The sequence below is a fragment of the Lissotriton vulgaris genome, chromosome 5, assembly GCF_964263255.1.
Source record: "Lissotriton vulgaris chromosome 5, aLisVul1.2, whole genome shotgun sequence".
NCBI lineage: Eukaryota > Metazoa > Chordata > Amphibia > Caudata > Salamandridae > Lissotriton > Lissotriton vulgaris.
The window spans coordinates 1,935,473,385-1,935,487,690 of record NC_141693.1 but is presented as its reverse complement, the minus strand read 5'-3'; the positions used below and the strand labels follow the sequence as shown (position 1 = coordinate 1,935,487,690).

At 47.2% G+C, this 14,306-nt stretch overlaps 1 protein-coding gene across 2 annotated transcripts in view; it reads left to right on the top strand.

The window, feature by feature from the left end:
* The window catches only part of C2 (complement C2), a 482,116-nt gene that overhangs the window by 83,437 nt on the left and 384,373 nt on the right, over positions 1-14,306 (top strand). The window contains exon 2 of one of the 2 annotated variants that reach the window (XM_086924577.1): positions 8,635-8,844. The exons of the other annotated variant lie outside the window; for it this stretch is intronic. Coding sequence (XP_086780703.1) covers positions 8,635-8,844 — 210 coding nt within the window. The remainder of the gene's footprint in view (positions 1-8,634; positions 8,845-14,306) is intronic. 2 annotated transcript variants of the gene reach the window in all.

The window sequence follows — 14,306 nt, the reverse complement described above, 5'->3', positions numbered from 1 at the left end:
CAAATAGGAGAAAAATGAGAGTTGACCTTTGGCAAAAATGTGGCATTAAGGTCTGCCCGCCTCTAATACCTCACGAGGCATAGCAAGGATATTATACCAAAATCATACTGAATATTTTGACCAGTGGGTTTGCTTGTATGGCATCCCTGTTACGTGAGACATTTAATTAAGATATTAGTTGAGATATCTAATTAAGTAAAGGTCGAGATTCATATGTAGTCCTGAAGAAAGCCAGTTGGCCATTTGAGGCAAAGTTCATTGGCTGAAATATGTTGACCTGTGGATGCTGGAATAGTAACGCTCACAAATAGTGTTGCAACCTGTTTTTAACATTGCAGAGGGCCCTTCTAATACTTTAATGTTAGGTTATCATAGACAATGTTACCTCTGAAATCCTTAAGAATAATAAAGCTCCCTTGAGTTTCTAGGTTGATCAAGGTTGACCCCTTCCAGAAACAGAAGGTGGCTGGACGAAGACTCTGTGATCAAGCATGCCACTAGTATGCTTAGTGGAGGTAGTCCTTTTAAAAACACATTGGATGGCCCTATAGGTTAGGGATAGATAGGGAAATGAACTGTTGGTAGGGGTTCCATTCTCTATTGATAACATGAACTTCAACATGGCAGGCTACTGGCCTTGTGAGGGTGTCACTGCATCAGTAAATGGAGTAACATTTAAGAATTACAATTTAAACCAATAGGGGTTATACCAATCTTCAATAGAATTCATTATGTCGTAAGACCTTGCATTGTCAACCATCAACATTGTCAATAAAACATTGAATTGGATAACATGTGTCTCAGAGTCTTTCTTTTATTTTTGCTATACTGCTAGTGCAGCTTTAAGATCAACCAACAGGAGTCCCTGCATTCCCAAGCCAGATGCAAAAGCACAGGTTCTAGCAGAGCTTGCAAAACTGTACAACAGCCTCCCCATGCCAGGTGTCTTATGTCCTAGGAGGCTTAGCGTGACCTGGACTGCAGACGGTGGGGGATGGAGACTGCTCCACTCCCTGCAGCCCCCTAGCACACAGTTGGTGGTGCCCTTGCCTTTCCTGGGGCACCACAGAATGCCAAATGTGAAAATGTAAAGTCCTCCAAGGGTATTTAATGGCCTACTATGCATACTGTATTAGCAGCTTTTGCGCTGTGTTTCCTTTCCAAATGCGGCCTTGCACTGCCATCCTTTTCCTGTAGATACCCACTAGGGACCCTTGTGCTGTCATATGTGTTGGCGCTACAGGGGGAGCACCAATGTGGCCCCTTCAGGCTCCCCGTGTGCATTCATAGACTGGTGCAGGAGTTGGCAACACTCTCCTCTGCTCCCACTTTGGTCAGGAGTCAGCACTGCAGGTAGGAGGCACTGTGCTAGCACTGGCAGTTCCCCCATACACGGTTATGGGCGTGGACAATGCAGCCAGAAGTAAGCTCCTCTTCTGTCCTGGGAGATGGTTTCCATTGACAAACTTAAATTGCATCAGACCTCACAACAGAATCATGTCCCTTTGAGTCAAGGTTGGTTTGAGGAAGGGGCCCCATGCACTCTCCCTCCCCAATGGAAATTATAAAATAAATTATTTCGATCCCCAGGGCTTGGCCATCTTGGGGGAGGGGGGATTTGAATGTTTTCAGGCTCATTTTGCTCCTGGTGGCCACCTCTGCCAACCAGCAGTATGTTCAGCAGGCCCTCTAGCTTTTGCAAGGCAGTTGCTATGTGCCTGCCCTGTCCTCTGCCTGAGCCCCACTCCTGGTGCTCCATGTCTTCCACAACCCTCTCTGCAATCTGTCAGCAGAATGCCCTCCCTTCAGATCTCTCTTGACTTCTTGAAGGGCACTTGTGTGTTAGCGGAGTCAAGGGCCAGTCCACAGAAGTCCCAGGGGAATCATGCAGGGTCCACCACCAACTGTTTCTCAGTGGGCATACGGGGTCAACACCACTGATCCTGGAAAGAACCGTCCTAGTCCTGGGGCTCAGCTGGAGTAAACGTCCTTCTGTCTATCTCTGCAGTGTCATCAGGTAGCTTCTCCTTCCAGCTGGGAATTATTTCTCTGATGTTTCTCCCAGGTCCATTGTCTTCTCAAAAGTCTGCCCCTGGAGCAGAAGCCAATCCTATAGTACTGATTCATCACTCAATCTATGTCCCAACACTCCTTCACAGCATTGCGGGATATTCCACCGTTCCAACGTAGTGAGTTCAAGTTGTCTGTGGAAAGGGCTTCCTTGAGAGCCTCAGTTCTGCCTCCTGCTGACACAACTGTTGTGGTAGCCCACACAGATAAGGAGTGGTGGGGTGGGTGGAAGTTACCAGGAAGAAGCGTGCAATGGTAGTGTGCGGCGGGTGGTGTTTAAAATGTTTTTTTTAATTAAAGACTTACCTGGTGCTGCCGGCTGCTGCGGCCTTGTGCTCATCTGTTCCTGGTCCCAGCAGTCCCTGGGGCTGCATCACGGCCTCCCCATCAAATCCCCACTCTGCTCTCAAGCATGACAACAGCATGGGGATTGGCTTTAGCGGGCTTGGTTAACGCTCGCTCAAGGCACAGGGAGTCTGTGCTGTTTCTCCAACCCAGCTGTGGAATACAGCTGGGTTGGAGAAACTTAAATGCGCATGTCAGTTTGGCCATCCTGAGACTGCTGGCCAAACTGACATGCGCATCTAAAAGTACACCTACCACTACTCCCCGGCCCCGCCCCTCCCTGTACATGCTGGCTCAGAGCCTGTTGCTGAAAAATAAAACAACAGTGAAATATTGATTTATTTTTCAGATGCTGCCTCTGAGCGAGTGGGAAGACACTCCTCCTCCATTGTGGAGGAGCCACCGCTGCACAACTGCCTTATCTATTCCTACTAAAACCTCAAAGGGGTTCCCCATCTGTGTTGGACTCCAGAGGTCTTCCTCCCCTTCTTTCCTTCCACGGGCTTCCGTTTTCCATCCCAGGTGAAGGCTGAGAAGTCAATTAGGAGCTGCAGGTTTCTTCCCAAACCCTTTTTTTTCCAGGATCTGGTTCAAGCACTGTTAATGGCTGTATTGTGTAGGGGACTTTGAATGCTCCTGCTAGCCAGCAGGGTAATTAACCTGGCCCAGTAGGGGTTCTGACAAAAGCTTAGAACATGATTGTGAGCTATAAGGTAACGTGCCATAGGGATTGTAGCCAGTATGAAAGGGACTGTGGATCTCGACTTGGCATGCATGTTTATCCTAAGACCGATACCTCACTAGACCCTGGCGGCCTCAGTAGCATAAAACTGTAGTTTCTTGCAGGTTTCACATCTCAGTAAGCAATACAGACCTACACGATGAATACCCACTCACATTCACTTCTGCAACAGGCTACCTGTGTGCAGATGCTCGGCTGTGCAGTCTTCACACACTCAGCCCACTAACATGTGTGCTCGCCATGTTTACTTTTTTTAATTTTTTTTTTAGAAACTTTATTGTGCAAAACAGAAAAATTACAAGTATGGGCCTACAACCCAGAGGCCGGCCGCTAGTAGTCGTCAAATAAATAGGCAGTCAATAAAACAGCAGCTGACCCCGGGTAGGTCCAGCAGAAGTACAGGATACACATTCGGCAACACAGGATGCATGCAGGATACGCGATTTTTATTTTATAAAAGGAACAAAGATAAACAAAAGAACAACCAACTCAAGGCGCGCAGCATGATAAATGAAGTCGAGCTCAGACACCGGGGATCTACCATGACGGATAGGGAATCAGGAGGACGTTGGAGAACCAATGGGGGGGAAGGCAGTGGGGAGGTCAGGACATTCAAACAAGGAATATAGTATCGAGGAACCTCAGAGGTCAGGGGGACAGAGAAGCGTCTGGGATATCTACGAAGGGGGGAGTGCAGATGTCTCCTCGGTACGCATTCCATTGGCCCCAAATTTTACTCCACGCCCTAGGCTTGCCCCTAGCCAAATATACCGTCTTCTCCCTGAACATGCTCCAGTCCATGTTCTCCTTCCACTTCAACATGGTGGGAGGCCGCTGGGAACCCCAGAGCTGTGCGATGTCCCTTTTGGCGATCATGTTCCCAAGAGCCGCCCACCGGGTCTGGGCAACATTGTAATCATTCGGCTCCCACACATTCAACAGACATCTTCGAGCCTCAGGCAACAGAGCGACCCCAGTGACGCACTCCATCACAGCATGCACACGCCGCCAATACGTAGCGACCTCATGGCACTCCCAGAGGATGTGAAGAAAGGTGGCACTCATTCCACAGCCTCGCCTACACAACCCATCCGACGAAAAACCCATGGCAACCAAAACGAGGACCAGTTACATACACGCGGTGAAGAATTTTAAGCTGGACAAGGCAGAGACGGGCCGGAATGGCAACCTCTTTAGGGGAGGACAAAGCAGACTGCTAGTCTTCATCGTCCAATTCCAACACGTCTCCAGCCCAGGTTTCCCTGAGGCGCACGAGGAAATCTGCCCGATTGTTGATCAACTTTTTATATATCAAGGAAATCGTACTATCGGGCAGATGACCGTCAAGTATACGATCCTCAAGTGGGGAAGATTCAGGGACTACAGTACCGGCCGTGAAGACCGACAGTAAAGCATGGCGCACCTGTGCGTATCTGAAGAACTCCCGCTCACTCAATTCATATTCACTCCGAAGCTCCGCAAATGTTTTCACCGCACCCTTCACCCAAAGATCACCCACTCTGCTAAGTCCAATCGTATCCCAGTTCTCAAAACCTTTCGTCGTCCAGAGGCACCCCAATCGTTCCGAAGCAAACAAAGGGGTCGCTTGCGTCAGTCGATCATTCCAACCCATAGCCACATTTGCATCCTTCCACACACGCACTGCAATCTTAGTGGGTCCCGTAAGATTCCTCCCCGCCGTCCGAGAGTAGAGTGCTCTATTAAAGTCGCCACCGGGCAACAAGTATTTATCCATAGCGTACGCTGGATTTGGCTCGGGAGCGTATGTGGCATGGTTGATGGCAGACAACTGGGAGGCCCAGTAGTACCTCCTGATGTCCGGGAGAGCGATACCCCCATCGTACCAGGGGAGGGTCAGTTTCGAGAGAGCAATGCGTGCTCGGCCGTCCCAAACAAGTCTCCTCTGGAGTCCCTCAACCTCCCGAAAGTAGCTCGCAGGAATGATATCAAAGGAGTTCTGGAGTGCATAGAGAAATCGGGGTAGGGACATCATTTTAAACAGCGCCGCTCGACCAAGTGGGGACAGCGGCAATCTGCGCCAGCGGTCCACGTCGAGCTTCAAGCGCCGCAAAGGAGGAAGGAGATTACGCTCGTAACGGGCAGCCAAGTCCAACGATATGTGAACCCCTAAATATTTAAAGCCAGAGTGGGAAATTTGAATGGGAAACCTGGTTGGTAGGGGAGGCAGACCACCAGAGATAACATATACGCAGGACTTAGACCAGTTGATAATCAACCCGGAGTTCTTGCCAAAGGAAGTCAGGACGTCAAAGAGGACGTTGAGGGACTTACTGGGGGAGGTAAGGTACAGAAGAATGTCGTCTGTGTACAACGACACCCGGTCTTCAAAGTCAGGGGTCCAACAAATGCCCTTTATCGAGGGTTCCCATCGGAGCCAGGCAGCAAGCGGTTCCAGGCAAGGGCAAAAAGCAGGGGGGACAGCGGACACCCCTGTCTAGTACCCCTCCCAAGAGCGAAGGACTGGGAGACTCTACCGTTAACGACCACCCGAGCCAGTGGGTCTGCATACAATAGCCTCACCCAACTAATGAATCCTGCAAACTTTTCAAAAGTGGCCCAAAGATACGGCCACTCTATCGTATCAAAGGCCATCGTGGCGTCTAATGAAGCCAAAATGGCCGGTTCAGACAGAAGCTCCGCCCTCGCAAGAACGCCATGAAGGGGACGCAGATTTAGAGCAGTGTTCCGGTGCGGGATAAAGCCAGATTGATCTGGATGGATCAGGTCACAAATAACAGTGAGGAGGCGGTTGGCAAGAACCTTCGCGAGAATTTTAGGCTCTGCGTTTAGTAGGGAGATAGGCCTGTATGAGGCACAACGGTCACGAGGTTTACCCTCTTTGGGAATTACCACTATAGTGGCCTGGCGCTGATCAACGGGAAGGTAGCCAAGGTCATGCGATTCCGTGAACATGTCACGGAGGTACGGTGCGACCTTGTCCGGGCGAAGTTTATATAATTCAATGGGCAGGCCATTTGGCCCCATGGCTTTGCCGGAATGGAGGGAACGAATGGCAGTCGCTATCTCATCGACCGACAACAATGCCCCCATACTCTCCCGATCTTCTTCGGACAGGCAGGGTAGTGTGATATCCCTCAACAAAAAACGAGAGTCATCCTCGTCCCTGTCAGACACCGGGGAGTAGACCACACGAAAATAGTCAGCAAAACATTCCACAATCTCACCAGGGTCAGTCACCTCCACACCATCAGAATTCTGAATCATGGGGACCACAGGATTCGCTCTCTCCTTCTTATCAAGCCAGGCAATCAGCTTACCCGCCTTGTCACCAACGTCATACTCTCTACCTTGTTGTTCTCTGTACATCGATTTAGCAGCCTCCGTCACAAGGGATTTGTAATCAAACTGTTTCAATCTAAGGGCGTGGAGTTTATCCCGGGTGACACCCGTGTCCAGGTCGTCTTCTAAGCCCAATATTTCAGCCTCTAGACTCTCGACCTCCCCTTCCCTCGCTTTCTTGGTCTCTGCTATTAACGATAGGGCGTGTCCGCGAATAACAGCTTTAAAGGCTTCCCATAGGGACATCGAGGATGAGACAGACCCCTCATTCTCCAGGAAGTAGTGATCAAGTGACTTCGTAAGGCTGGCGCGGGTCTTGGGGTTGCGCAGGTGCCAGAGGTTGATGGGGGCGACCCGTCCCACAGTATGTAAACCCATGTCAAAAAGATGCAAAACAGGAGAGTGATCTGAGATACCCCTGGCCAAGTGGCTGATTTCCCCGATGTATGAGGACTGGACAGCCGGCATTAGAAAGTAGTCTAGCCTGGAGAGACTCCTGTGAGCACCAGAGTGAAAGGTATAGTGACGTAGCGTCGGATGCATTAGCCTCCAGGCATCCACCAAACCAAAGGTGTCCAGGAACCCACCTAACCACGATTGAGACGCGGAAAGGTCCCTGGGGGGGGTGACGATCCATGTCGCTGGAAAGTACCGAATTGAAGTCCCCACCCACAAGGAGGAGACCATCAGGGAGCCCCAGCAGCAACCGACCCTTATCAGAAAAAGTAGAGGCCTGGAGGCCTGGGGGTACATAAACAGAAACCAAAGAAAGAGTCTTACCCTCCCACCTACCAGTGAGGGCGACGTAGCGCCCCCTGTCGTCAAAAGCAACATTATCGATCTCAAGAGGGAGGGAAGACCGGATCAGAATACCCACGCCCCTAGAACCAGTGGTGAATCCAGAATGTGCAACCAATCTGTAACCCAATCTATTCATCGCATGACACACATTGCCAACTAGGTGCGTCTCCTGCAGGAGTACCGCATCGGGGGACAAACGTCGTAAGCCATGTTTACTTTTAACTCATCCACAGCCTTTTACCCTAGCTGCACAGAAGCTGCCTTGTCTTAAATGGCGATCACTGGCAGTTAGAACTCTGTGTCCATTACCATAAATTCACCCTGAGTACGATGCAGATAGTGAGTCTCACCCACAGTAAAAGTCCAAAAACCAGGTAGTCAAAAACAAAAATGGGTAAAGCCCATTTGCTACAATTGAAATGAATGAATGAATTTGTACTTGTATTGCGCACTTATACCCTGAGGTGTCTTGGCGCTGTACACATACTGCTGTGGAACCCTTTCTGGCTTTTCCCTGTGAAGTGCCCACTCCTGGGCACCCCCAAGGTGAAGCCAGGCATCCTTAGCGTTGTGGGGGCCGTTGTGGAGATTAAGCAAGCTATTGCCCAGAGTTGCAGAGTGGGACTCCATGATTGGAATAGGCACCGAGGCGAGAAGTATCAGGTCCGAGGAAATTGAGCCCAAGACTAGCCAAGGTGGGAATTGAACCCTGGTCCCGGGCCAGACCTCTGCATCAGGGTCTGCCGCTCTAACCATTAGAGCCACACTTCTCCACTCCAATTAATATTTCTACAACCAGAATAATTTACTCGAGAAATGGACAGGTAGGAAGAGATCATAGTGGTAACTAGTGACCAATAATAGGATGTAATAATAATGGTTGAATATATGCTAAAGAAGGAAGATAATGTTTGGAAGGCATTGCTTAAATGAGTAGGAGCATTGAGAAAACTCTCCTAATCCTATTTCTTCTCCGTCTCCAGAAGTTTGAGACGCGGAGAGATGAAGTCAATATGATTAAATTGCAATTTACTGTTGAAGTTACTGTGAGTTTTTTGAGAAGTACATTGTTGAATTTATAAAACTATAAAGATATTGAAAAAACACTGGTAGCACTTTATGAAGCAAGTTGCAGGCTCAGCAAAAGGTAGGAAACGTAACCCGCTGGAAGAGTGATCGGAGTAAAAGGAGAGCGCTTTCTTTACTCCATGCCAAAAGATGGAGAGTGGAAACTGGGGAGTTCTTTCAGAGGGACAGGGCCATGGCAGTGTTGTTGCTGTGGATAGGGGAGGAATGCCTCATTTCATCCACCTCTCCTTTGCCTCCTATAACAGGTGACGATGCTGAGAGCGCTGCTAGCCCCATCCGCTGTGCTAATCCCGATGGAATAAAAAATGGCGCCATCATCTTGAGCGATGATTTAAATGTGGGCAGTGTGCTGTGGTACTCCTGCAATCAAGGCTACTACCCATATCCAGTTTTCAGCCGAACATGTGAAAACAATGGACAGTGGACCAAGCTTACACGGAGTGCCTACTGCAGAGGTAACTCTGGTTTAATGTTGACTACCAACTTGGGCGGGCAGGGCTAATCTATGTGTCTGTGCTGTGGGCGCGTCTGTATCTTCGAGAAACGAGGGATTCAGGCAAATTAAAGACTAGAGACATAACGTTAACATGACCCAAACTACAAAAAGGTTTATTTGTCAGTTTGGGTGAAATCTGCCTCTAACTTGGCTGCAAGGAAGGTGCATTCTACCTGCTCCTCACCTTCCTGCTCTTTCGGGTCTTGAGCCAGGCTGCTTCTGCTGGGGAGGCAGTGTGCATCCTGAATAACGAAACCACAATACCGATGGAACACACTATCAAGGACAGAATATCAAAAACAAAATAACGACAGGTAATTAATGGCCATATGTATCAAACCAAATTGACTTCGCAAATGCCGAAATTCACAGAATATCGGCGTTTGCAAATGCAATTTGGACTAATGGTATGTATCAAGGAAATCTGCTTGAAAAATAAGGAATCACAAAATTTGCGATTCCTTATTTTGCGATTGCATTTAAGGAATCGCAAATTTTGCGATTCCTTAAATGCAATGTAAGAAGCCAAAAAAATTTGCAAATTGGCCTTAAGGAATCGCAAATTACCACCAACTTCTAGTTGGTGGTAAGTTGCGAATTCCTTTAAAAATGCATATTTTTGCATTTTTCAAAGTGCCATGTGACGCACATACATGCCCGTAGGGCATGTATGTGCGCCACATGTGCACCCATGCATATTTCAGGGGAAATTTGCGATTCGCAATTTGCTAATTGCAAATTGAGAATATTTTCAAGGGTGCAGGGGTGTCCAAAGGACATCCTGTTGCACCCCTGAAAATATTCTCAATTTGCGATTACAAATTGCGAATCGCAAATTTCCCCTTCATTCCTATGGGCCTGCTGGCCCATAGAAATGAATGGGAAAGTATTCCTTAATTGCGAATTTGCAATTTGGAATATCAAGAAATCGCTAAAAAATTGCGATTTTCTTGATACATAGCAATTAGCGATTTCTTAAAAATTGCTATTACAGAATCGCTAATTGCTACCTTCATACATATGGCCCTATGTCCATAGACAATACCTAACTCCTCATATATGTACCTACGCAATACATATATCTTCAAGGTATGTAGATGTGGAGTTAAAAATAGTAAGTGTATATCTCACACTTAGCTTTCAATAGTCTGTTCCTCGATGTTGTGTACCACAGTATTGTTGGGAGTTGATATCCAGTAGTAAAATCTGGTGGTTATACTGCAAGTTGTTCTTGAATGCCATTTATTATGGACTGGGGTAGTTGACTGACGGTCTTGAATGTAAAGTGGGCTGGTAGAGGGAGCTCGCGGAGTTCTCTGAGAGAGAGAGAGAGAGAGAAAGAAAGAGAGAGAGTGTCATTCTGATGTTTGATGAGGGATGTTGTACTTTAGAAAACTCTCTAGCAGGGTGCTCTGTTGAGATGCAACACGACCAAACCCTGGACCACCTTTCTGTAATCTGTTTTTTTGTAGATAAACCTTCACTTTGCACTTTGTAGCAAACAGGGATTAGTGCAAACCTCAGTAGTGAGTTCCAGTGAAGGCTAATTTCTTCTCTGAATCTTCCTGAGCAAAAGTCCTCTCATCTCTGCTGTTCACTATTGGCAGACGTTTACGGTGCCTGTCATAGCAGTGTTAATCCTATGAACTCCTTGAGACTGTGGGCCTCATTTATGAGAAATGACGCATCGCTGCGTGAAAGCAGCGATGCGTCACTTCTCAGTGCGCACTCCTTGCGACATTCCTGATGCGTCATATTTAATGTATGACGCATCATGTCGCAAGGAGTTACAGATATGTTAGTATTTCTGACGTATCTGTAAGCGCGAAAGTGACGCATTGCTAGAGTGTGTCACAAAAGTGACACAACTCCAGCAATGCGTCCTTTCACATGGGGCAAGTCCCATGTGAAAGGGCCTGCGCCAGTCTTACTCCTGCTGTGAGGCAAGCACAAGATTTTGACGCAACATCGTCCTAAAAGTGACGCAGTGAAATCTCATTGATTTCACTGCGTCACTTCAACGGCCCTTCCTTGCGTCAATACACCCCCCCTTGCATACATTATATCTAGTGCAGGTATAATGTGGCGCAGTGGCGTAAAAGTGACGCACAGCCTCATAAATGAGGCCCTGTATATTTATGTCTATCTATCTATTCAACCATGTATCTAGAAGCTGGCTTCTGCATAGCTGATATGGAAAGACATAGAAAATGTCCTTCCTGGGATAATCAGAAAATCACCCGCATCTAAATGAGAAATACTCTTCTGTTTAGAGCAGCTCTGACCTGTTTCTAGTTTAGGCCTAAAAATGACCCAGTCCTCAAGGCAACACAGAAATATGTGGGGCTGTAAACAGTTCTAGATCGTCCAAAGAGCACTCTAATTATATCTCTATTTATAGAGATTATAACACTGTTTCAGTCTATTGCCAACGTTAAAAATAAGCCCTTCTCTGATAAACAGAAAAACCGTCCAACACAGTACAGACATTCACTAGAAGGACAACATTTAGAGAAAAGTGTGAATAGCTAGAAGACACCTCACGGGCGCACCACCAATGGGGCCCCTGGTTGGTACTCACCAGGTCGGCCCTGTTCTCATCATCGGTGTCAAATAGCTTAACGAAAACGTGTCCAAAACCCAAAGTAAAGAAAGTAACAGTGAATGGTGCAGTGTACAAACAACATATATGTGACACGGACTAACAACGTTCAACATATAACACACACAAAACTGCGCAACAAGATACTACTCTTACTTTATTTATATCTTCTTGTTGCATTGCAGTTTAACATGTAATATAAAAAGGGTGAGTTATGAATACTACCTATCGCCTCATACTCAACCCACAGCCGACATGTTTCATTGCCTTAGGTATTATATCAGGCAATTTCTTCAGGGCCAACGTATATTATGTATACTGTGCTTTTAAAATGCTGAAAATCAAAAACATAGAACACACATATATATATATATATGTGGGCATCTGCCTGTAGCAATACTGCATATTTAATATCCACATTGCACCATGTCATAAACAGAAAATGCTCTTTACCTAGATAAGTCCTTTACTTTCATACCGTTACCGCTCTGGCTCTGTGCAAACTCATAGACCCCCTTCCGATCGGTAAGTAGGGTCCCGCCTCCCTTCTTTCAGTGCCTAGACAGAAGACACGGAGGAAAACGCCATTCGGGCGAAAATTACAATCAGCCTGTCTACTCTCACCGTCTTTTAGTCACCAGGTCCCGCGTTTGCATGCTTACTCGTGGAGGTACTGCAAACGGCGTTTCCTCAACACCGGAGCGCCGTAAGCAGGGCTTGTAGTGTATTTATCAGAGTTTCCGCGTTGCCTGGCTCTGATTGGGCGGTCACACCACGTGAGAAGCAGGTCGGTGATTGGACCCTGCAACCACGTGACCGCTAACAAACTTCCGATGTATTAATCTCCTATTACACTTTAGTATGTCATATTGACTTTCACCCACACGGGGGAAATGCAAATGCGGGAAATTTTTTTTTTAAAAATTGGAATTGAAGTCCAACTTAAGAAAACCCTCCTCTTTTTGCCCGCCAACTGCCACGCTTGGCCCAGAAACCGCAGTGTTTGAAACCAAAGTATTAGAGGAAATTAAAGACATAGAGAATAAGAACCAGTCGATGGGCTTCAGAAATATGACGAAAGAAAGTTGGGACTCCATTAAATCTTTGCAGTCAACGACAAAATAACCATCAAGAATGCGGACAAGGGTGGTGCCATCGTGATTTTAAATACATCTGACTACGAGGCAGAAGTTCGTAGACTTTTAAACGTCAGAACTAATTACCAACCCCTTGTCAGAGACCCTACACCTGAACTAAGAGAGATGATCAGGAATCTCGTTGCCAATGCAAAAGAAAAGAAATGGATAAGCACAAGGGAGGCGGAGTTCCTCGTTAACACAAACCCGAGGACTCCTGCCTTTTATGTCCTCCCAAAAATACACAAGCCTGCCAGGCCCCCCCCTGGCAGGCCTATTGTGGCTGGTATTCAGTCAATTTTGGAACCCCTGTCCCAATTCGCAGACTACTACCTACGCGAATCGGTAATAACTCAATGTTCCTATGTCAAAGACACAGCAGATATTTTAAATGTCCTTGATTCAATGACCTACAATCCTGCTACAGAGTATATTGTGACTATAGACATCGAGTCGCTGTACTCGTGTATCCCCCAGGAAGCAGCCCTATTAGCAACTGCTAAAGCACTCAGCAAACAAGAGTGGTTTTATGATGCTCCACAGAGCTTTATCCTACAATGTGTAGAGCTAGCCTTGACAAAGAATTTTTTTGGCTACAAAAACGAGCTCTTTCTCCAAGTGACGGGAACGTCAATGGGAGCTACAATGGCTCCGAGTGTGGCCTGTATTTATGTGGGGCAGTTCGAGGAGCATGTCATCGATACCGATCAGAACCCTTTTAAGGAACACCTACGCCTGTGGAGGCGGTATATCGATGACGTGCTCCTCGTCTGGTCGGGAGAGGAAGGCTGTCTCCTCCAGTTTCTCAATTGGTTGAATACGCAAGACAGGAGTCTACGGTTTACTTGGAACTACCACCGGACGAATGCAGTGTACCTGGACTTGGACATTGAGGCATCAGATGGAAAATTCGAGACCAGGGTTCATCAAAAACCGACAGACAGAAATTCCCTCCTGACGTACCAATCTTACCACCCCCGGGCCCTCAGGGATAACCTCCCGGTAGGTCAATTTATGAGGTACAGGAGGAATTGTTCAAAAATTGAGGCCTATAGAGAACAAGCCATTGACTTGAGCAACAGGTTACAAGCCCGGGACTACCCGCGCAAAATAATCCGTCAAGCCAACAAAAGAGCGCTCAATACACCGAGGACAGCACTCCTAGAGTCAAACAAAAAAGAAAAGTCTGAATGTATACCAGTGGTCATGACTTACGATCCATTAGCCACAAAAATCCGACAAGCCATCAGGAAGCATTGGTCCCTCCTCAACACACAGGACCATAAGATGCCACCTCCTCGTTTCGCGTTTCGTAGGGCCTCCAATTTAAAGGACAAACTCGTCCATACCAGGATGATAGAGAGGAAACAACCAGAAGCCTCGACTGTACCTAATGGCCATTACCCATGTGGCAATTGTTCTGTGTGCCATATCACCAGTAAATGCAATACCATCCAGCTAAAATCCGGAAAAACCTGGACGCTAAATCATTTTAGCAATTGCAACACTACGAATGTAGTCTACAGGTTGAGCTGTGAATGCGGCCTTGAATACATCGGGCTGACGTCGCGCAAAATCAAGCTGCGCATTCAAGAACATCTAAGCACGATACGACAGGGCAAACTCACGACAAAATTAGTGCAACATTGTCACCGCAACAAACACACCTTTACATGGGTAGTA